The sequence below is a fragment of the Entelurus aequoreus genome, linkage group LG09, assembly GCF_033978785.1.
Source record: "Entelurus aequoreus isolate RoL-2023_Sb linkage group LG09, RoL_Eaeq_v1.1, whole genome shotgun sequence".
NCBI lineage: Eukaryota > Metazoa > Chordata > Actinopteri > Syngnathiformes > Syngnathidae > Entelurus > Entelurus aequoreus.
Window position 1 is genome coordinate 51,600,923 of NC_084739.1, and position 24,899 is coordinate 51,625,821.

The following is a 24,899-nucleotide window of genomic DNA, read 5'->3' on the forward strand; positions in this document are numbered from 1 at the left end:
AAAAAAGGAGAGTGTGGAATCCAATGAGCCAGCTTGTACCTAAGTTACGGTCAGAGCGAAAAAAAGATACGTCCATCACTGCCTCTCAAGTCCTTCACTGTAACGTTCCTCATCTACAAATCTTTCATCCTCGCTCAAATTAATGGGGTAATCATCACTTTCTCGGTCCGAATCTCTCTCGCTCCATTGTAAACAATGGGGAATTGTGAGGAATACTAGCTCCTGTGACGTCACGCTACTTCCGGTACAGGCAAGGCTTTTTTTTATCAGCGAGCAAAAGTTGCGAACTTTATCGTCGATTTTCTCTACTAAATCCTTTCAGCAAAAATATGGCAATATCGCGAAATGATCAAGTATGACACATAGAATGGATCTGCTATTCCCGTTTAAATAAAAAAAAAAAAATTTCAGTAGGCCTTTAACTTTAAAGAAATACACTCTATACATTGCTAATGTGGTAAATGACTATTCTAGCTACAAATGTCTGGTTTTTGGTGCAATATCTACATAGGTGTGTAGAGGCCCATTTCCAGCAACTATCACTCCAGTGTTCTAATGGTACAATGTGTTTGCTCATTGGCTCAGAAGGCTAATTGATGATTAGAAAACCCTTGTGCAATCATGTTCACACATCTGAAAACAGTTTAGCTCGTTACAGAAGCTACAAAACTGACCTTCCTTTGAGCAGATTGAGTTTCTGGAGCATCACATTTGTGGGGTCAATTAAACGCTCAAAATGGCCAGAAAAAAGAGAACTTTCGTCTGAAACTCGAGAGTCTATTCTTGTTCTTAGAAATGAAGGCTATTCCACAAAATTGTTTGGGTGACCCCTAACTTTTGAACGGTAGTGTAACTTTTTAAGTCCATAGTGGCAACAGGCATTCATGAGTTCAGCTTTTTTGTGAGTAACGTTAACGTTATGCCTTTGTTGCAACGCGGGGCTGATAATGTGTCTCCGGCACATTTGACTTTGTTTTGAGAGAGAAAACGCACGGTTACCAATTTCGAAATAAACGTAACGGACAGAAATATCTCAGGTTGGTTTCATAATGGATCAATGTAGCCGGGCCCGATAAAGCTATATAAATATATTTAGATTTCAGTGACGATTTAGTATAACTAAACGTTATGAAGGTGCTGGAATATTTCATGCTATTATTCAGAAGCAGCCTAAAATGAATCCTTTATTATTCGCAACAGAAACGTGTACAATATCTGATTCAGTTCTGATCTGATGAGTTACATTTCTGTGTTATTATTGGTGTATGCTGCACCCCCAATGTCCAGAACATGGTGCCAGTATGCTGTTTATTTTTCAATAAAATACTTGAAAGGATAGAAATGTAGTTTGTCTCATTTATCCAATTATTAATCGTTTAATCGAAGTAATAATAGACAGATTAATCGATTAGCAAATTAATCGTTAGTTCCAGCCTCCATCCATCCATTGTCTACCGCTTATTCCCTTTGGAGTCGCGGGGGGCGCTGGAGCCTATCTCAGCTACAATCGGGCGGAAGGCAGGGTACACCCTGGACAAGTCGCCACCTCATCGCAGGGCCAACACAGATAGACAGACAACATTCACACTCACATTCACACACTAGGGCCAATTTAGTGTTGCCAATCAACCTATCCCCAGGTGCATGTTTTTGGAGGTGGGAGGAAGCCGGAGTACCCGGAGGGAACCCACGCAGTCACGGGGAGAACATGCAAACTCCACACAGATTGCAGCCTAATATATATATACACTGTGTGTATATATATATATATATATATATATATATATATATATATATATATATATATATATATATATATATATATATATATATATATATATATACACTAACGTTCAAAAGAGTTTCAGATGAAAGTTCTCTTTTTCTGGCCATTTTGAGCGTTTAATTGACCCCACAAATGTGATGCTCCAGAAACTCAATCTGCTCAAAGGAAGGTCAGTTTTGTAGCTTCTGTAACGAGCTAAACTGTTTTCAGATGTGTGAACATGATTGCACAAGGGTTTTCTAATCATCAATTAGCCTTCTGAGCCAATGAGCAAACACATTGTACCATTAGAACACTGGAGTGATAGTTGCTGGAAATGGGCCTCTATACACCTATGTAGATATTGCACCAAAAACCAGACATTTGCAGCTAGAATAGTCATTTACCACATTATCAATGTATAGAGTGTATTTCTTTAAAGTTAAGACTAGTTTAAAGTTATCTTCATTGAAAAGTACAGTGCTTTTCCTTCAAAAATAAGGACATTTCAATGTGACCCCAAACTTTTGAACGGTAGTGTATATATATATATATATATATATATATATATATATATATATATATATATATATATATATATATATATATATATATATATATATATATATATATATACACACACAGGTATATCAGTGGTTCTTAACCTGGGTTCGATCGAACCATAGTGGTTCGGTAAGTCGGCCTCAAGGGAGGTCAAGACACACCCGACTCATCGTGTAAATAAAAAGTTCTCCCTATCGGCGTATTATGAATAACCCCCAAACGATGTTCCCTCTAATTTTCCATCTTAATTGCATGTGTTTAATTTGTTGTGAGTTCATGCACTGTGTTGGTTTTGTTTTTTGAACAAGGTGATGTTCTTGCACGGTTCATTTTGTGCACCAGTAAAAAAACATATAACTTTGTCTTGAATTTGAAAAAAATATATATATATTTTTCACTAAAGAAGGGTTCGGTGAATGCGCATATGAAAGTGGTGGGGTTCGGTACCTCCAACAAGGTTAAGAACCACTGATATATACATATACATTAGAGATGCGCGGATAGGCAATTATTTCATCCGCATCCGCATCACAAAAGTCGTCATCCACCCGCCATCCAACCGAACTAGCATTTTATCAAAAAAACAACCGCCCGCCACCCGCTCGTTGTTATATATATATAATATTAGACCAGGGGACGCACCCTAACAGCAATAATTAGGGCGTGCTGTGATGGTACTGCCTGTAACACCCTCTACAACATGTACAGACAGCGTGACAGCCCAGCCACATGCTCTGTGCGGCTTCTGCTTGCACATGTAAGTGACAGCAAGGCATACTTGGTCCACAGTCATACAGGTTACACTGACGGTGGCCGTATAAAACAACTTTAACACTCTTAATATGTGCCACACTGAATCCACACCAAACAAGAATGACAAACACATTTCGGGAGAACATCCGCACCGTGAGACAACTTAAACACAACAGAACAAATACCCAGAACACCTTGCAGTCCTAACTCTTTCTGGCTGAAATATACACCCCCGCTACCACCAAACCCCGCCCCCCCCTACACTGCGCCCCCACACATCAACCCCACCCCCACCCCCCTCCGTGCGTCGGTTGAGGTGGGCGGGGTTTGGTGGTGGGGGGGGGGTGGGTATATTTCAGCCAGAAAGAGTTAGGACTGCAAGGTGTTCTGGGTATTTGTTCTGTTGTGTTTAAGTTGTCTCACGGTGCAGATGTTCTCCCGAAATGTGTTTGTCATTCTTGTTTGGTGTGGGTTCACGGTGTGGCACATATTAAGAGTGTTAAAGTTGTTTTATACGTTCACCGTCAGTGTAACCTGTATGGCTGTGGACCAAGTATGCCTTGCTGTCACTTACGTGAGCAAGCGGATGCTGCGTACAACATGTGGCTGGGCTAGCACGCTGGCTAAACATGTTGTAGAGGGTGATACAGGCAATACCAACACGGCACGCCCTTATTGTTGTTGATTGGGTGAAAATCAGCAGACATTCAAGAGAATTGGTTCAACTGCCACCCGCCCGAATCTAATTAAAATCTATTAATATCGTCATGGATCCGCCCGACCCGCGGACTATCCGCGGACTCCGCGGTTGTGTCCGCAAACCGTGCATCTCTAATATATATATATATATATATATATATATATATATATATATATACACACACACATATATAAGTACATATATATATACATACATATATATATATATATATATATATATATATATATATATATATATATATATATATATATATATATATATATATATATATATATATATATTAGGGATGTCCCGATCCGATATTTGGATCGGATCGGCCGCCGGTATTTGCCAAAAAATGCGTATCGGCAAGGCATGGGAAAATGCCGATCCAGATCCAGTTTAAAAAAAATTCCGATCCGTGTTTTCCAACGCACCGATTTAAATAATACATTCCACTTTTCTGCTGCTCCCTAATTTCCGTTCAGCATTTTCCAGCACACCTTCAACACAGTCGAATATACGTCCTCATGCAGTTGCTTTTAGCTGCTGGCATTAAAACGACAGGCTCTTTCCACTCCTTCTTGTGTCTGCTTCTCACAGACAGCAAGCGCACCTAAATAAATGAATAAATAAATGAAACTAAATTTCTAGGTATAATGATTGATGATAAATTGAACTGGAAATCTCATGTAAAAATATACAACATAAAGTAAATAAATTATAAATGGGTTATACTTGTATAGCGCTTTTCTACCTTCAAGGTACTCAAAGCGAGAAACACATCAATAATGAATAAAGCAAAACATGTTCTAGACCAAAAATCACTTCATATTCTCTACTGCTCGCTAGTGTTACCATATCTGAGCTACTGTGTAGAAATATGGGGAAATAATTACAAAAGTATACTTCATTCACTAACGGTGTTACAAAAAAGATAAGTTAGAATAATACATAATGTTCGATATAGAGAACATACAAACCCTTTATTTATTGAATCAAAAATACTGAAATTCCATGACATAGTGAATTTGCAAACAGCTAAAATTATGCACAAAGCAAACTATAACCTGCTACCCAAGAATATACAACAATTCTTCTCAAAAAAAGAGGAGAAATATAATCTTAGAGAAAAACGTAATTTAAAACATTTGTATGCACGTACAACACTTAAGACCTTCAATATATCAGTATGTGGAATTAAATTATGGAATGGATTAAGCAAAGCAATCAAACAATGTACTAATATAATACTAATAACTGTGTTTACAAAGTACAAAGAAGAAGAACCATGACAAACATTCTCAATTTATTTCATCCATCCATTCATTCATTCTTAAAGTAATCTTACTTATCTCATCATATGAAATATGACTTACTTCACCAATTATTATTGTTAAATTATTACTATTATTTATTTATTTATTTTATTGTGATTACTTATGGAGTTTATTGTGAATAAATTGTGAACAGGAAGTGAACAAAAAGTTTTAGCAACTGTTATGTAAAGAAAAGGGGTAGGATTAAATAAGCTCTGCTTCTTCCTACTCCTTTTCGAACATGTTGAAAAGAGAAACTGGAAATTGTGATGTATCATGTTGTATGCTTGCATGTTCGAAATAAACTCAAACTCAACTCAAACTCAACCTTCTTACACACGTCACATACTGTCACGTTATACGTCACATACGTATACGCACTCTCCCAGCAGAGAGGTAGCAGCATGGCTAACGTTAGCTGTGATGCTAGCGTAGCCGTGTGAGCGGTAATAATGAAGGAAGAATTAATTAATTGCCAAGAAAAACAGCAGGGGGTCCATCGTCTGGCGGTGGTTTGGCTTCAAGTGGGAATATGTCGAACAGACAACCGTAATTTGTCAAGTGTGGGGCAAAAGCGTTGCTATAAAACATAGCATTACTGCTAATATGTCGCATCATTTGAAAAGTCCCCTGCTAGAAAATGAAGAGTGTTTGAAACTCCGCACGTCAACATCTCCATTGTGTATTATTCAAACTCACCTAATTCAGCTGGCTAGTTGTTATCAAGAGTACTAAAACCCTTTTCAACATGAATCTGACAACTAAGTAGGCTAAATAACTTTAAACTTTAATACATGCTCGGATAAGGCCAGTATCGGCCAGTATCGGTATCGGATCGGAAGTGCAAAAACAACATCGTATCGGATCGGAAGAGCAAAAATCTGGATCGGGACATCCCTAATATATATTGCCGCTCATGGAGGTCCCCTTCGAAAGAATGGCTATGGACCTCATCGGACCATTCCACCCGAGCACACGGGGATATCGCTTTGTGCAAGTCCTGGTGGATTACGCAACGCGCTATCCTGAAGCAGTGCCACTGCGCTCCATCTCTGCAAAGAGTGTAGCGCAGGCCATGTTTCAGATCATCTCCTGATTTGGAATCCCGAAAGAGATTCTGACTGACCAGGGCATGTCCTTTATATCACGCACAACAAAGGAACTGTACGGATTATTGGGAATTAAAGCGATCCGTGCCAGCGTATACCACCCACAAACAGACAGCCCGGTGGAGCGGCTAAATAAGACGCTGAAAACCATGATCCGTAAGTTTACGCACAAGGACAAACCAAATTGGGATAAATGGCTGGATCCCCTACTGTTTGCAATGCGGGAGGTACCTCAGGCCTCCACAGGCTTTGCACCTTTTGAACTATTATACGGCAAGAAGCCGCGTGGGGTTTTGGACGTAATTAAGGAAAGCTGGGAGGAGGGTCCAAGCTCCAGCAAAAACGAAATTCAATACGTCATGGACATGCGAGCAAAACTCCACACGGTGGGGAGTAGGCGCAGCCGGACAGCGTCCCGGCCTGAGTCTGGCAGTGGTATGTGGGGTGGAGGGGGGCGGGGCCTGCGGACACTAATACACCTCAGATGCTGGCTTTTGAGCTTTGCACGTGTAACAGTCCGGATGGTTCTTTTCCTCTTTGGTCCAAAGGACACGACGTCCACAGTTTCCAAAAACAATTTGAAATGTGGACTCGTCAGACCACAGAACACTTTTCCACTTTGCATAAGTCCTTTTTAGATGAGCTCGGGCCCAGCGAAGCCGGCAGCGTTTCTGAGTGTTGTTGATGAATGGCTTTCGCTTTGCATAGTAGAGTTTTAACTTGCACTTACAGATGTAATGTGGGCTCTGTACCGAGGATGTCGTTGTGGCTTGTGCAGCCCTTTGAGACACTTGTGATTTAGGGTTATATAAATAAACATTGATTGATTGATTGACTGATTGATGTAGCGACCAACTGTAGTTACTGACAGTGTTTTCTGAAGTGTTCCAGAGCATATGTGGTGATATCCTTTACACACTGATGTCGTTTTTTGATACAGAACCGCCTGAGCGATCGAAGGTCACGGGCATTGTTGCTTACCTTCAGTGATTTCTCCAGATTCTCAGAATCTTTTGATGATATTACGGACCGTAGCTGGTGAAATCCCTAAATTCCTTGCAATGGCTCGTTGAGAAATATTTTTCTAAAGCTGTTTGACAATTTGCTCACGCATTTGTTCACCAAGTGGTGACCCTCGCCCCATTTTTGTTTGTGAATGACTGAGCATTTCATGGAAGCTGCTTTTATACCCAATCATTTAAGTTTAAATTAAATGTTGATTCTCAATATTATATCTAAATGTTAAATCTAAATCTAAATGCTAAAACTAAATGTTAAATCTAAATGTTAAATCTAAACCGAATTGTTTAATCTAAATCTAAATATCAAATCTATAACTAAATATTAAATCTAAAACTAAATGTTAAATCTAAAACTAAAAGTTAAATCTAAATGTGAGCGCTAAATGATCTAAATCTAAACCTAAAATTTAAATCTAAACCTAAATGTTGAATTAAAACATACATTTTAAATCTAAATTTAAATCTTAAATTATTCTTGTTCAAATATATCCAAAGCGATGAAGTTCCCAGCTTTCAAATCCAAGTTATATTAATATAATTCAAGTTCTATTAATATTCATCTTTGCACTTTGCGAGAGATTTAGCGCTCACATTTAGGTTTAGATTTAGATTTAACATTTAGGCTTGGATTTGGGATTAAGATTTAACATTTAGCGCTCACATTTACTTTAAAGACGCATATTTGACATTTACGTTTAGATTTAACATTTGGGTTTAGATTTAACATTTAGATTTCACATTATCTTTAGATTTAACATTTAGGTTTAGTTTTACTATTTAGCACTCACATTTAGATTTAGATTTAACATTTAGGCTTAGATTTGACATTTAGCATTCCCGTTTGGATTTAGTCGTAACATTTAGGTTTAGATTTAACATTTAGGTTAAGATTTAACCTTTAGGTTTAGATTAAACATTTATATTTCGATTCAACATTTAGGTTTAGATTTAATATTTAACGCTCACATTTAGATTTAGATTTACGATTTATATTTATATTTAACATTTAGGTTTAGATTTAACATTTAGGTTTAGATATAACACTTGAATTTAAGATTTAGGTTTAGCATTTAGATTTAAATTTAACATTTAAATATATTGAGTCAACATTTAATTTAAACTTAAATGTGATGAAAATTAACTAAATGTGAGAAAAGTGAGTTAAATCTGAGAAATATATCGGCTAAAAAAGTGTGCCTGAACTTTTACATTCCGCATCTAATACACTTATTGTAACTTCAATCTATATCTGCGGCTTAACAAAAAGTAGACTTTTAAATGATCAGTATTGTGAATTGATTTCCATCCATCCATCCATCAATTTTCTATCACTTGTCACTGTTGGGGTCGTGAAGTGGCTGTATCCCAGCTGCATTCGGGCGTAAGGCGTGGAACGCCCTGGACCTCATCGCAGGGCCAACACAGATTGACAGACAACATTCACACTCACATTCACACACTAGGGCCAATTTAGTTTTGCCAATCAACCTAACCCCAGGTGCATGTCTTTGGAGGTGGGAGGAAGCTGGACTACCCGGCGGGATCCCACGCAGTCACAGGGAGAACATACAAACTCATCACCGTTCAAGTTTCTGTATGGATAAGTACGATTTTAAAATAAGTACTACGGTATTTTTCGGATTATAAGTCGCAGTTTTTTTTCATAGTTTGGCCGTGGGTGCAACATATACTCCAGAGCGACTTATGTGTGAAATTATCAACACATTACCGTAAAATATCAAATAATATTATTTATCTCATTCGCGTAAGAGACGAAGCAAATGGCAGCAATCGTCACACACACGTCAGCAATCGTCACACACACGTCAACCAATAAGAATTTGGCGGGGGAGGGTCATGGCAGAAGTGCATTGTGGGTCCTGGGATGCAAACTGCTATATGCTATACGCTACTGCAGTAGCTATTAAAATGGATCGCATCAACATTGGCGGTAATTTAAAAAAACTGAGAAGGGCTGAACTAAAATGGCACCGAAAAGGAAATCATACACTGCAGATTACAAGCTGGACGTAGTGAAATATGCAGCAGAGAACGGCAATCGAGCAACAGAAAGAAAATGACATACCAGAGGCGACACCGGGGAGGAAGATTTCATCGGATTTAGCGATCGGGAGTGACAGATTGTTTGGTAAACGTATAGCATGTTCTATATGTTATAGTTATTTGAAAGACTCTTGCCATGATGTGTTGCGTTAACATACCAGGCACATTCTCAGTTGGTTATTTGTGCGTCATATAACATACCCTTATTCAGCCTGTTGTTCACTATTCTTTATTTATTTTAAATTACCTTTCAAATGTCTATTCTTGGTGTTGGATTTTTTCAAATAAATTTCCCCCAAAAATGCGACTTATACTCCAGTGCGACGTATATATGTTTTTTTCCTTCTTTATTGTGCATTTTCGGCCGGTGCGACGTATACTCCGGAGCAACTTATAGTCCGAAAAATATGGTATATTCTTAAGTAACGTTTGTGTTGTTTTGCATGTAATCTTTTATATGTTATTCAAATAAAGCTTACAAAAAAGAAAACCATGGTAACTGTGACGACGGGCACAATCATAACTGCCGTAGAACAAGTTGACGGAAGTAATGTAGTTTCACACAAGCGTGGACCGATCGTGTCTTCTTGAACCGATTGTGTAGTGAGAGTAGTTCCCGAAAATATTAGGAAGAATAAATGCATTATTACATCAGTGCCCTCTCCTAACGCAGAATTACCCACAGGCACGCATTTCATCCTCAAAACACAACCGCACATCCTCGCCGTTCTCTAGGCACTTTCCCTAGAAACAACAAGTTGCATGGCAAAGCTGCGTTGCTGTTGGTGCTGGTTTTAACACTTCCCTTCTTTTCTCAACCGCCATCGTTTGCCCGCGCTGTATAGCTGGTTGCTAACGGAGCGGGCCACCGGCCATCAGCGCAAAGCCCCTGCGAACAGCTACAACCGCGCACCAAGGGACCATGTACACATCCACCTCTCAAAGACTCAACAAAATTACGGACGTAATAACGTTTTATTTGGTCAAAGACATATGTCCTATACTGTGAGGACAATAAATGTGTTCCTTTTATTTTTTTATAGTTTAATTTTGAAAAAAAAGCCAAGTTCATATACTGTGTGTTTAAAATACAAAGTGCAAAAAAATATATTTTATTGACACTAAATAATCGTGATTAATAATCGTGATTTCAATAATGATAAAAATAATTACATTAATATTTTGGCCATACTCGAGCAGCTTTACTATCAGATCAGTACCGAGGTGCAAAAAGACACGGGCCCAGATGGGTAAAACGGCTCTGCACTGGATTTTTTAGCACATTATTATATTAACCTCAACCCGAGTGAACCGAATGTTGTCAGGGTGTGATAAACACTGACATTTAACTTTATATATTGTTATTTACTGCTGAAATGGACCAGAATGACTCGTGTTTAATACACTTTAATTTATATTTTAACCTTAGGAAACAAGTGTTTATTGTATTGTAAGATTTTCTGTTAAAATAAAGACAAAATTGACACTTTTTCGTAGTTCCCTTTATTTGGAAAAGTATCGAAAAGTATCGATACACATTTTGGTACCGTTTTATGGATGTAATGGTAAATGGTACAACTAAAAACCTGGTAAAACTTCCCTCTGTTAGTTAAAATTACAAAACACAAAACCCGTGAAGTTTGCACTTTGTGTAAATCGTAAATAAATGCAGAATACAATGATTAGCAAATCCCTTTCAACCTACAGTATATTCAATTGAATAGACTGCAAAGACAAGATCCTTAACGTTCGAACTGGAAAACTATTTTTTGCAAATATTAGCTCATTTGGAATTTGATGCCTGCAACATGTTTCAAAAAAGATGGCACAAGTGGCAAAAAATACTGAGAAAGTTGAGGAATGCTCATCAATCACTTATTTAGAAAATACCACAGGTGAACAGGCTAATTGGGAACAGGTTGGTGCCATGATTGGGCTTCCATGAAATGCTCAGTCATTCACAAACAAGGATGGGGCGAGGGTCACCACTTTGTGAATAAATGTGTGAGCAAATAACAGTTTAAGAACAACATTTATCAACAAGCTATTGCAAGGAATTTAGGGATTTCACCATCTACGGTCCGTAATATCATCCTAAAGGCTCTGAGACTCTGGAGAAATCACTGCACGTAAGCAGCAAGGCTGAATACCAATATTGAATGCCGTGACCCTCGATCCCTCAGGCAGTTTTGCATTAAAAACCACTGTCAGTAACTACGGTTTGTCGCTACATTTGTAAGTGCAAGTTAAAACTCTATTATGCAAAGCGAAAGCCATTTATCAACAAAACCCAGAAACACCGCCGGCTTCGCTGGGCCCGAGCTCATCTAAGATGGACTGATGGAAAGTGTAAAAGTTTTCTGTGGTCTGACGAGTCCACATTTCAAATTGTTTTTGCAAACTGTGGACGTAGTGTCCTCCGGAACAAAGAGGAAAAGAACCATCCGGATTGTTATAAGCGCAAAGTTCAAAAGCCAGCACCTGTGATGGTATGGAGGTGTATTAGAGCCCAAAGCATGGGTAACTTATACATCTGAGAAGGCACCATTAATACTGAAAGGTACATACAGGTTTTGGAGCAACATATGTTGCCATCCAAGCAACGTTATCATGGACGCCCCTGCTTATTTCGGCAAGACAATGCCAAGCCACGTGTTACAACAGTGTGGCTTCATGGTAAAAGAGTGCGGATACTAGACTGGCCTGCATGTAGTCCAGACCTGTCTCCCATTGAAAATGTGTGGTGCAAAATTAAGCCTAAAATACCACAACGTGACCCAGGATTGTTGAACAACTTAAGCTGTACATCAAGCAAGAATGGGAAAGAATTCCACCTGAAAAGCTTCAAAAATTGGTTTCCTCAGTTCCCAAACTGGAAAGGCGATGTAACACAGTGGTAAAAATGCCCTTGTGCCAACCTTTTTGCACTGTGTTGCTGCCATTAAATTCTAAGTTAATGATTACCGTATTTTCCGCACCATAAGTCGCCCCGTGTTGTAAGCCGCACCTTCAATGAATGGCATATTTCAAAACTTTGTTTACCTATTAGCCGCCCCGTGTTATTAGCCGCACCTACGCTACGCTAAAGGGAATGTCAAAAAAACAGTCAGATAGGTCAGTCAAACTTTAATAATATATTACAAACCAGCGTTCTAACAACTCTGTTCACTCCCAAAATGTAATGTGCAAATGTGCAATCACAAAAATAGTAACACTCAAAATATTGCAGAGCAATAGCAACATCAATAACTCAACGTTGCTCATACGTTAGTGTCACACAACACACAAAATAAACATTTAAAGCTCACTTTCTGAAGTTAATACTAATCCACAAATCCCTCGAATTCTTCTTCTTCGGTGTGCTTCACTTGTTTTTGACACCATCTGTGATGTGGACGCGCATGCAGTCATAGATCAACAGGGACGGAGCTGCGTGAAAAAAGTCACCCGGTCTCTTCGCTCATTTTTTCTTCATCCATCCATCCCTTCGAGTTAGCTTTTATGATGACGCCGGCTGGAAAGTTCTCTTTTGGCAAGGTCTTCCTTTTGAATATCACCGTGGGTGGAAGTTTCTGGCCGTTAGCATGGCAAGCTAGAACCACAGTAGGACGACTTCTCATTCCCTGTGGTGCGAATATTCACCGTACGTGTTCCCGTTGTATCCACAGTGCGGTTCACAGGAATATCAAAAGTCAGTGGAACCTTGTACGCGTGTGTCTTAGTAGGAGACATTTTGTGGTCTTTACAGAAACACACAAATGAAATGAAACGTAATATCCGCGCACTTCTTCTTCTACGGGGGCGGGTGCGCACCTTAGCGGTTGCTTACAGTAGAAGAAGAAGCGCTTCCTCTTCTATGGGGGCGGTTGCTTACCGTAGAAGAAGCGCTTCCTCTTCTACAGGGAAAAAAGATGGCGGCTGTTTACCGTAGTTGCGAGACCTAAACTTTATGAAAATAAATATTAATATTAATCCATATATAAGGCGCACCGGGTTATTAGCCGCACTGTCAGATTTGAGAAAAATTGTGGTTTTTAGGTGCGGCTTATGGTGCGGAAAATACGGTATTTGAAAAAAAATATGTTTCTCAGTTTGAACATTAAATATCTTGTCTTTGCCGTGTATTCAATAAATATAAGTTGAAAATTATTTGCAAATAATTGTATTCTGTTTTTATTTACAAATTACACAACGTGACAACTTTACTGGTTTTGGGTTTTGTAAAATTATTGTAAAACAGTGATTGATAACACCGGTGACACTGCTTAGTTACTGAAGAAGCAAGCTAGCACCAGCTAGCGTAAATGCTAACATGAAAACCAGAGACAATAAAGTTTCAATTTAAAAAAGACATTCCCCATTATAAACTTGTATAAACACATTACTAGGGGTGTAACGGTACACAAAAATTTCGGTTCGGTACGTACCTCGTTTTAGAGGCCATGGTTCGGTTCATTTTCGGTACAGTAAGAAAACAACAAAATATAAATTGTTTGGTTATTTATTTACCAAATTTGTAAACAATGTCATAACATACATATACACACAGGGTCCATTGTCAGGGTTAATGTGGTCAACATATATAAAATAAAAACTAAATAAGATAAGGCTCAGAATGGTTTCTTAACAAAACCTTTCTACATATAAAGTGCTTTTTTTGATTGATTGATTGAGACTTTTATTAGTAGATTGCACAGTACAGTACATATTCCGTACAATTGACCACTAAATGGTAACACCCCAATAAGTTTTTCAACTTGTTTAAGTCGGGGTCCACGTTAATCAACATTAAACTGCCTCAAGTTGTTGCTCAGATTAAATAAAATGCCAAAACTTTTTTTCTCCATATAAAAAGTGCAACATTAAACAGTTTCAAGTCAACTCAGCCTCAGATTAACTTTTATTTCCCCCCCCAGCCTGGCTAACTTGGCAGTAAGAGGATATATGGGCTCATTGTTCTTCCACCATAGAAGTGGGTCAAAATCTAGTTTTTAATGCAATATGGTCTTATATCTGCTGCTATAAAAACATTTGTTATTGCTTTAGCCCTGCCTGACTCGCCGAGGAGAGGCTGCTTGAAGGCGGTGGTGACGCTTCAAATGGGTTAGCATGTGTTATGAGAGTAGCGTATGTGTGTGTGTGGCCCTTTAATATGTGACAGCATGTGAGGTGAGTGTGTGGGCGAGCGAGGTGAGGGAGCGGTAGTGTGATTGCGGGAGTGGCTAGTGTTTTGTTGGATTGGCTGTGTGCAAGACCTCAATAAGGCCACAATTTGCAACTAATCGGCGGACTCGTCAATTATCCTGGAGTCCGGAGCTGTGGAGACCCACTGCCGGGTAGAGTGAAGGGTGTTGCCCCTGAGAATACATCGGCCCTGGAGTAGTGTCTCCCCTGCGCTCCTCGACTACGGTCTGGGAGCCGGAAGCAGGAAAGGTGCAACACATGTTTGACGTTTTTTGATTGATTCATTGAGACTTTTATTAGTAGATTGCACAGTGAAGTACATATTCCGTACAATTGACCACTAAATGGTAACACCCAAATAAGTTTTTTAACTAGTTTAAGTCGGGATCCACTTAAATTGATTCATGATACAGATATATACTATCAGATATATACTATCATCATAATACAGTCATCACACAAGTTAATCATCAGAGTATATACATTGAATTATATACATTATTTACAATCCGGGGTGTGGGATGTGGAGGGGGTGGGGGGGGGTAGGTTTGGTTGTTAACAACACTTCAGTCATCAACAATTGTATCATCAGAGAAATGGACATTGAAACAATGTAGGTCTGACATGGTAGGATATGTACAGCAAGAAGTGGACATGGAAAGAGAGAGAGAGAGAGAGAGAGAGAGAGAGAGAGAGAGAGAGAGAGAGAGAGAGAGAGAGAGAGAGAGAGAGAGAGAGAGAGAGAGAGAGATCAGCAAGCATAAGAAAAAGTATCCACATTTGATTGTTTACATTTGATTATTAACAAAAATTAAATTTAAATTAACGTGTTGTCAGAAGCAGCTGCGGAACAATGTCGGCAAACCTCCGCCCTCCATTGTTGTATCGCGCAGCCAAAGTGTTCCCAAACGGGAGATATTAACAAGGCAGGAGGGTCTTCCAGCTCTGGCTTTTACATGTTGTCCTAGCCCGGTCGCTGATAGCATGTGTACTCGTTTGGTACACCTCCGAACCGAAACGAAACCCCCGTACCGAAACGGTTCAATACAAATACACGTACCGTTACACCCCTACAAATTACTGTCTGAACAACTAAGATATTTAACTGAGTACATTAAACCTACAGGCTGTGCTTAGAGAGATTGATATATACTCAAAGCAATATTGTTATGTGATGGTGTTAGTTATTTCGAACATGCATACTATTTAGGTCTGCAACTAACAACTAATTTGATATCCGATTAATCTGTCAATTATTACTTCGATTAATCGATTAATAATCGGATAAAATAGACTAACTACATTTCTATCCTTTCCAGTATTTTATTGAAAAAAAAACAGCATACTGGCACCATACTTATTTTGATTCATGTTGCTCAGCTGTTTGTAAATGTTGCAGTTTATAAATAAAGGTTTATAAAAAAATAAAAAATACAATAAAATAAAAAGGAGCCTCTGCGCATGCTATGGCTGCAGCTAACGATTATTTTTCTATCGATTAATCTATAATTTTTTCGATTAATCTGTTAATCTATAGATTATTTTTTCGATTCATCTATAGATTATTTTTCCTTTTACCGATTATTTTTTATTTTATTTTATTTAAAATGAAGATGAAAAAATAAAAGTAGGCCAGTTTTTTCAAAAGGCATGGCTTTTATTTACAAAAAAAAAAGTATGGCCACTCAGTCAACATTGACAACAACATGACAAAATATTCTGTAACAATGTAAACATTTAAAACGTTTAACATTTAACAAAATTAAAAGTAGCTTATTTGCTTTTTAATAATAAACATCCAATACAAAAAAGTGCCTATCTAAATATTCTGGAGCACTGTAAACATTAAGTATTGCTTTTAAAATGTGCAAAATAAACATCCAGTCCAACACAGTACACAATAACCAATTCTACTCATTCCAGTGAGTGACTAACAGTTGTAATGAAGAAAGGTTAGCATGTCTACTTGCTTTGCTTCTTTTCTTGTTTACAATATTCCCAGCAGCTGAAAATAGGCGCTCAGAAGGGGTCGATGTGGCTGGAACTGAGAGGTAATTAGCCTTCACCTCAAACCAGGACTGCGAGCGAGCTGAGCTGCAGTTTAAGTTTCTAGTAGGTCAACGGGCTCATAGTGATGTTACTAGTAGTTGACTGGGAGGTGTTTATTATCATTTGGGGAGAGTCCGCTGCCTGATGCTCACCTGCTAAACACCTATCTGCTGGACGCTGAAGCGCTGACTACATGCGCTATGAATACGCACTGCTGATTGGCTGATAATGCTTCGTGTGTACCAATCAGATGGTTGTGTGGGTGGGACAATGCTGCGTGTGTACCAATCAGATGGTTGTGTGGGTGGGACAATGCTGCGCGCTGAGACAGAGGCAGAGGAGCAAAGCAACTTGTTAAGACTTTAGCAGCTAAAGTTAGCTTTAGCTTAGAAACTCGTTCGGTACACCCCCGTACCGAACCGAAAGCCCCGTACCGAAACGGTTCAATACAAAACACATACCGTTACACCCCTAGCAGATACAAATGACACATTCATGTTTTTGTGAAATGATGACAACATATGCTAACGCGGATGATTGACTAGTTGATGGTTGATGGTTTTCTTTTCAAATGTTCGTTCATAGCCGTTGTGCTGCTATGATAGGTCATTTCCGCTCGACACAGTGTGCATACAACAACATTATTAGGCTGTGTATTGAAATACTCCCACACTTTTGACGACTTTTGGCGTGCGTTTTTCCCCTCGCTCGCACAGTCTGCTTTGCGCTCCGCCATGACGGTAGTGTGACGTAAATATGCGACGCGTCGACGCACAAAAACGGCGTCGACGTATTTACATAACCGATGACGTCGACTACGTCGACGCGTCGTTTCAGCCTTAGCGCATGCGCATAGCATAGATCCAACGTATCGATGACTAAATTAATCGCGAACTATTTTTGATAATCGATTTTAATCGAATTAATCGATTAGTTGTTGCAGCCCTAATACTATTACAATATGATACATCACATATTTCCAGTTTCTCATTTCAGCATGTCCGAATAGCAGAAGGAAAAAGCAGAGCTTATTTAATCCTACCCTTTTTTTGTATTAAAGCAATTGAAAAAAAAAAAAAAAGGTTTTACTACTCAATCTGTAACACTACAGTGAATAAAACAAATAAAACAAAACAATGAGTGAGTTAATAAGGTTCTAGATCAGGGGTCACCAACCTTTTTGAAACCAAGGGCTACTTCTTGGGTACTGATTAATGCGAAGGGCTACCAGTTAGATACACACTTAAATAAATTGCCAGAAGTAGCCAATTTGCTCAATTTACCTTTAACTCTGTTATTATTAATAATTAATTATATTTATCTTTGTGGAAACACTGATCATCTTAATGATTTCTCACAATAAATATGTATAGAAACAGATAAATATCAATATGCAACACTTTATTTTTATATTTTCTCTAAGTGCACATTTTTCAAATTGAACATTTTCAAATGATCACTTCTAAGACAATCTTGTGAAATCACAATATCCCATTTTAACTAGCTAGCCACTAACATTTTTTAACAAATCATGAATTACTTTGCACCATGTTTGTACAAATAATAACTCATGTAAAATACAAAAGTCAACTCTCAAATTTTTAAATCATGTCACACTTTGAACTGGACACCAAATCTGTTATCTGTTTCTTTGTCAGTTAGTGGGAAGCCTGGCATTGCATGCTGTTAACTAGTGTGTTGTACTCTGGTGTGTAACTTGACACTGCAACTCTGAGTGAGTCTTGCAGATGTGCATCAGTGAGGCGTGTTCTGTGTTTGTTCTTGATGAAGTTCATGTCAGAAAAGGCTGATTCACAAAGAAAAGATTTTTCCTCATTGTTTGCGGAACCTTCTTAATCTTTTGGACATATTTTCACAGCAATCTGGCCTTAAGCTTAATTATGATAAATGTAAAATGTTAAGGATCAGAAATCTAAAGGGAACGTCCTTTCGAATGGAATGTAAAGTGCCTGTTTTGTGGACAGATGGACCAGTTAACATACTTGGTGTTGTTGTCCCAGAAAATCTGGAAGATCTAGGCCAGGGGTCACCAACACGGTGCCCGCGGGCACCAGGTCGCCCGTAAGGACCAGACGAGAGATTTTTTTCCTGCTCTGATTTTTTACACTGCATTTTAAAACAATGTCATTTAACAAACTGAATTTTTAAACACACACATTTTTCTCCCAAATGTTTATTCAATAAAATGTGTCTGTCTTTAAAAGCATCAATTGTTCCAAAGATGTATTTAAACATTGAGTGGTACACAAATGTCCTGTTGGACAAAAAACATGTACTGTATCAAAAGAAATTGTATCCTTTTTTACAAGTGATCCCCTCCCAGAGAGTCTGCTGGGAAACATGGCGGGGTTCATAAAGGAAACAATCCACTCATAGCGGTGTTTTCAATTTTATGTGCCAGAAAAAAGAGACGATATTTTGCAGCAGTTAATATGGATGAACTCTAATATTGTAATAGATGGAAAGCCTTTCTTTTGGAAAAATATTTTTGAAAGAGGAATCATTTTTGTCAATGATATTATCAATGAGAATGGTAAAATTATGAAGTATGATGAATTTAGAGCTATGTATGGTGATGCTTGCTCAAGCTTTTCATTTTATCAACTAACTGGAGTAATTGGGAAAAGATGGAAACAAATAATTAATTATGGAACTACTAAATTATTAGTTTGTAAACCTCTAATAAGAAATTCTAGTTGGCAAAAAGGAACTAAAATAAATGCAAACATATATAATTTTTATTTAATAAAGAAATCTTTGAAGGCTGCCTCATACAACACAAATGGAAAATGGGAGGACTTTTTTGACTGCCCGTTGCCATGGGATGCCATATTCAAACTAATCTATAAAACCACTATCGATGTGCAAAATCGTTATTTTCAAATTAAAATTATTTATAACTTCTTACCCACAGGGAAAATGTTAAAATTATGGAATATGACAGAGTCAGATGATTGCCGATTTAGTTGTCAGGAGCCTGAATCCACCCTGCATTTGTTTTGGTATTGTCATATTGTGTCTTTGTTTTGGGTGGAAGTTGAAAAAATGTGTTTAAGGATTGGTTTGTTTATGAAGCTTAATGTGGTTTCTGTTATTTTAGGAGAGTTCATTGACAATCATGATTTAGTCAATTTAATTATAGTACTCGGTAAAATGTTTATTTTTAAGGCCAAAAACAGATATTCACTTAGTATTACTTTCTTTAAAACATTTATTCAGTATTTTCTAACTTTAGAAAGTTACATGGTTTAAAACGATAATGATGCCAAAAAACATTAAAAAAAAAAGATGAGAAGTCCTCAAAGGCTTATTTTGAAAGTATAATTATGTTTATAGATTATATGATATCTGTTGTTGTGTTCCCTAATTTGAGTGACCTGGACATAATCTGGACTGTACATAAATGCTTATTTTGAAAATGTAATTTTGTTTATAAATTATATGCAATCTGTTGTGATCCCTAATTTTTTCCTGTGTGCATAAATGAAGGTGTGTGTTGCTGAGTCCGACTTGGACATTATCTGGACTGGGCCTGGTTTAAAAAAACCCTTTAAACAAATCTAATTTCATTGACAACCTGGTCTGTTGAAGATAAGGCCTTTTTTTTAAAAATTAAATAAAATAAGATAAATAAATAAAAAACATTTTCTTGGATAAAAAAGAAAGTAAAACAATATAAAAATAATTACATAAAAAATAGTAATTAATGAAAATGTTAGTGGACCAGCAGCCTATACAATCATGTGTGCTTCAGGGACTGTGTCCCTTGCAGATGTGTTGTCTATGTTGTGGGAACCAGAATATTGGTAGCAGAAAGAAATAACCCCTTTTGTGTGAGTGGGTGTGGATGAGTGTGCATGGGGGAGGTTGTTTGGGTTGATGCACTGATTGAAAGTGTATCTTGTGTTTTTTCTATGTAGATTAAATTTTTTTTTTTTTTTTTTTTAAGTTTATTTATTTATTTTTATTTTTTTATTTTTTTTAGAACAGGCCCGCGGGCGACTCGTCTGGTCCTTACGGGCAACGTGGTGCCCGCGGGCACCGCGTTGGTGACCCCTGTTCTAGATGTTCATCCGGATTCTCATTCTTTGTACTTTGTAAACACTTTGAACAGTTTCTTATACTGGATCATATTAGTACGGGACGGCGTGGCGAAGTTGGTAGAGTGGCCATGCCAGCAATCGAAGGGTTGCTGGTTACTGGGGTTCAATCCCCACCTTCTACCATCCTAGTCACAGCCGTTGTGTCCTTGGGCAAGACACTTCACCCTTGCTCCTGATGGGTGCTGGTTAGCGCCTTGCATCCCGCCATCAGTGTGTGAATGTGTGTGTGAATGGGTGAATGTGGAAATACTGTCAAAGCGCTTTGAGTACCTTGAAGGTAGAAAAGCGCTATACAAGTACAACCCATTTATCATACTCTGTTTGAATTATTTTCTTAATCCATGCTATAACTTAGTTTCATTTACTGATACAGTAAAGGTCTGAAGTGATGTACATGCACACAAATGTTTTAAGTAAAATTTCCCTATGGTTAGGTTTTTCCTCTTTTGTGGAGAAGAATTGTTGTACATTATTTGGTTGCAGATTAAACGTTCTGAAATGTCTTTAATACCTTTTTTTATCGCTTTCATATCAATTCCATTGCAATCAGTTGAGGTCTTGGATTTACAATTATTCACAATGTTGATTGTTTCAAAAACCTATTGAAAAATGTGATAATCCTATTAATCTCTTATATATGAATTACGTCCATTTGGAACAACGATTTGGAATTTCTGTATATGGTATCATTTAAGGTCAAAACTGATCTGGGATCTGGAATCCTTTTCTCCAAATTTGGTTCAATACTTGTGAAGTACCGTATTTTCCGCACCATAAGCCGCACCTAAAAACCACAATTTTTGTCAAAAGCAGACAGTGCGGCTAATAACCCGGTGCGCCTTATATATGGATTAATATTCATATTTATTTTCATAAGGTTTAGGTCTCGCAACTACGGTAAACAGTCGCCATCTTTTTTCCCCGTAAAAGAGGAAGCGCTTCTTCTTCTACGGTAAGCAACCGCCCCATAGAAGAGGAAGCGCTTCTTCTTCTACTGTAAGCAACCGCCAAGGTGAGCACCCGCCCCCGGAGAAGAAGCTTGCGGATATTTAATTTCATTTGTTTTTCTGTAAAGACAACAAAATGTCTCCTACTAAGAGACACGCGTACAAGGTTCCACTGGCTTTTGATATTCATGTGAACCGCACTGTGGATACAACGGGAGCACGTACGGTGAATATTCGCACCACAGTGAATGAGAAGTCGTCCTACTGTGGTTCTAGCTTGCCATGCTAACGGCCAGAAACTTCCACCCACGGTGATATTCAAAAGGAAGACCTTGCCAAAAGAGAACTTTCCAGCCGGCGTCATCATAAAAGCTAACTCGAAGGGATGGATGGCTGAAGAAAAGATGAGCGAGTGGTTGATAGACGTTTACGCGAAGACACCGGGTGACTTTTTTCACGCAGCGCCGTTCCTGTTGATCTACGACTGCATGCGCGTCCACATCACAGATGGTGTCAAAAAACAAGTGAAGCACACCGAAGAAGAATAATTCGAGGGATTTGTAGATGAGTAATAACTTCAGAAAGTGAGCTTTAAATGTTTATTTTGTGTGTTGTGTGACACTAACGTATGAGCAACGTTGAGTTATTGATGTTGCTATTGCTCTGCACTATTTTGAGTGTTACTATTTTTGTGATTGCACATTTGCACATTACATTTTGGGAGTGAACAGAGTTGTTAGAACGCTGGTTTGTAATATATTATTAAAGTTTGACTGACCTATCTGACTGTTGACATTCCCTTTAGCGTAGCGTAGGTGCGGCTAATAGCACGGGGCGGCTAACAGGTAAACAAAGTTTTGAAATATGCCGTTCATTAAACGTGCGGCTAATAACACGGGGCGCCTTATGGTGCGGAAAATACGGTAGTTATTAAAGCTTTCAACTACTTGGGTCATTTTGTAATTTTGTATGTGTCCGTCTGAGACGTATCTTAACACCATTTTCAATGATGCTATTTAGGATACACCATGAGGCTCTCCTGTTTTTTGTTCCTGTCTAATGAATTTGTGTGTTGTCACATAAACCAGACGTGACGCACCCAACGCAGATTTTTTTCTTTATTATTAAAAAAACAACAATAACACTTTTACAAATCAAAACGGAGGAAGATAGACATATTTAAACACTGAAAAATAATATGGCAATTCATTACCAAGAAATATATTATTATAAAACATATTTATTCTACTAAGAAAGTATATTGTGTGGCTATTTGTTTATTGTATTTAATTGTGTTTAAATAACCCCTGGTTATAAGTGTGCATGGGTCCTTTCTTGACTACATTCAACAATACCGTGATAATAATGAATACAGTATAGTTTTCTGAAATGTTCTTACTGTTACATCCCTAGTTTGTATGTATATGTACATCAAAGGGGTGAGTTGGCACAATGTTTATTACACAGACACCACTACTCTGCACCAAACTCCTCCAAGCATTCCATCCATCCATCCATTTTCTACCGCTTATTCCCTTCGGGGTCGGGAGGGGCGCTGGAGCCTATCTCAGCTACAATCGGGCAGAATCTGGGTTCACCCTGGACAAGTCGCCACCCCTCCAAGCATTCCTCATTGGATATTACTGTGTGCAGTGCAGTGGAACAAAGCGTTCCCACGAAGTTAGAAAAATAGTCCAAAATGTCTTGGTAAGGTAAAGAAGTATAAATATATACTAAAAAGTCCACAGATAGTAAGAGTTAATCAAATATTACTACATAAAAACTGTTCCTATTCATGAATGTGTTGCAACACATACAAGACAGCTTTGGTAATAGTACTGTGGCCCACCCAATGCAGGCAGGCCCTGTGGAGGACATGACGACATGAAAAAGATGATGACGGCATGAGAACAAAATGACATGAGGACTGTAGACATGAAAACATTTGGGCATTTGACTTGAATGCATGAGGGCAAAGAGGACAATATGCATATGTTCCTTGACTGCACTTAAATGTAGAGTATATGTAGTATATGTAGAATGTATTTATATTATATATATAATATGTTATATATATTATATTATTTATTATTTATTATTATTCTTGTCTATTGAGAGCGAACTGTGGTGCTGAAATTCCCCCAGGGATCAATAAAGTACTTTCTATCTATTATAACATATGAGGACGTGCAGATACAGTACGATTACATTCAGATATGAGGCCATCCAGACATGAGGACAAATTGACATGAGGACATGAAAATATAAGGACATAGGAAACACAGACATGAAAACATGAGGACAAGATGTTATGAGGGCATGATGACATGACATGAGGATATAAAGACATGATGACATAAGAATAAGAAGAAACAATAACACGAAATGATGAAGATATGAGCACATGAACATATGGTGACATTAAGACATGATGATAAGCGGTAGAAAATGGATGGATGGACATGGGGCCATGAGGACATGAAGATATGAGGACATAGTGGGCACATGAGGATATAACGATTTGAGGACAGTAAGACTTTGGGACATGAAAACATGAGGATATAGAGATGTGAGGATATAAAGACAAGCTGTAGACTTTTGCTGAGCTAAAGAACTTGTTTAGTAGAAAAGTCCACAAAAAGCATGAAGAAGGTTAAAGTTTGATGTCGCCATGTTTTTTCTGCAGTGATGCTTGGCGGGTTCGGACACTGCGGTATTGTAGGAAAAGACTTCCTGAGCTCTGAACCAGCACAATATTGACCACATTTAACTCGTTCAACGTCACAGCAAAGCAGCAATGAAAGATGCGATTTGAAAAAAATGTTACCTGTCAGAATCTTCTCTTCTTGCGTCGTCATCAAACCTCCTCGCTGATGCACAAACACCCAGCAAAGATCCTCTTCCACCGGAATCACAACAAGCAGCACCGCCTCTTACCGGACTTTTACTGCCTTACTTCCCTTTGCACCACAAAGCACATGGGCGAGCGTCGTGCTGAGAGGGGGTCCTGAAATTCACCTCTTGTTGGGGAGTTATAAAATACACGTCATGATAAGGCGCGGATTAAAGCTGCAGGCAGGATGTTGCAGCGCTCACAGCCCCGCCCATCACGTTCACACCGTCCTGACTTAGAATCCATCATTTTCACTGGCCGCGGGTGATACTGCACATCTCAGTATCGACACCAAACCAAATAACTAGAAGAGCAGTATTGCCGATGCCGATACTACAAGCGCCAACTTCCAAATATACACAAACACCTCTAAACAAACACAAGAGAAATTGCTGCGAATGCCCAA

General features: G+C 38.3%; 1 protein-coding gene across 6 annotated transcripts in view; it reads right to left on the reverse strand.

The window, feature by feature from the left end:
• Positions 1 to 24,677, reverse strand: part of hspa12a (heat shock protein 12A) — a 178,586-nt gene extending 153,909 nt beyond the window's left edge. For all 6 annotated transcript variants that reach the window (XM_062058912.1, XM_062058910.1, XM_062058909.1 and 3 more), the window contains exon 1: positions 24,428 to 24,677. In XM_062058912.1, coding sequence (XP_061914896.1) covers positions 24,428 to 24,458 — 31 coding nt within the window. In that variant the 5' untranslated portion in view covers positions 24,459 to 24,677. The remainder of the gene's footprint in view (positions 1 to 24,427) is intronic.
• Positions 24,678 to 24,899: the final 222 nt, after the last annotated feature.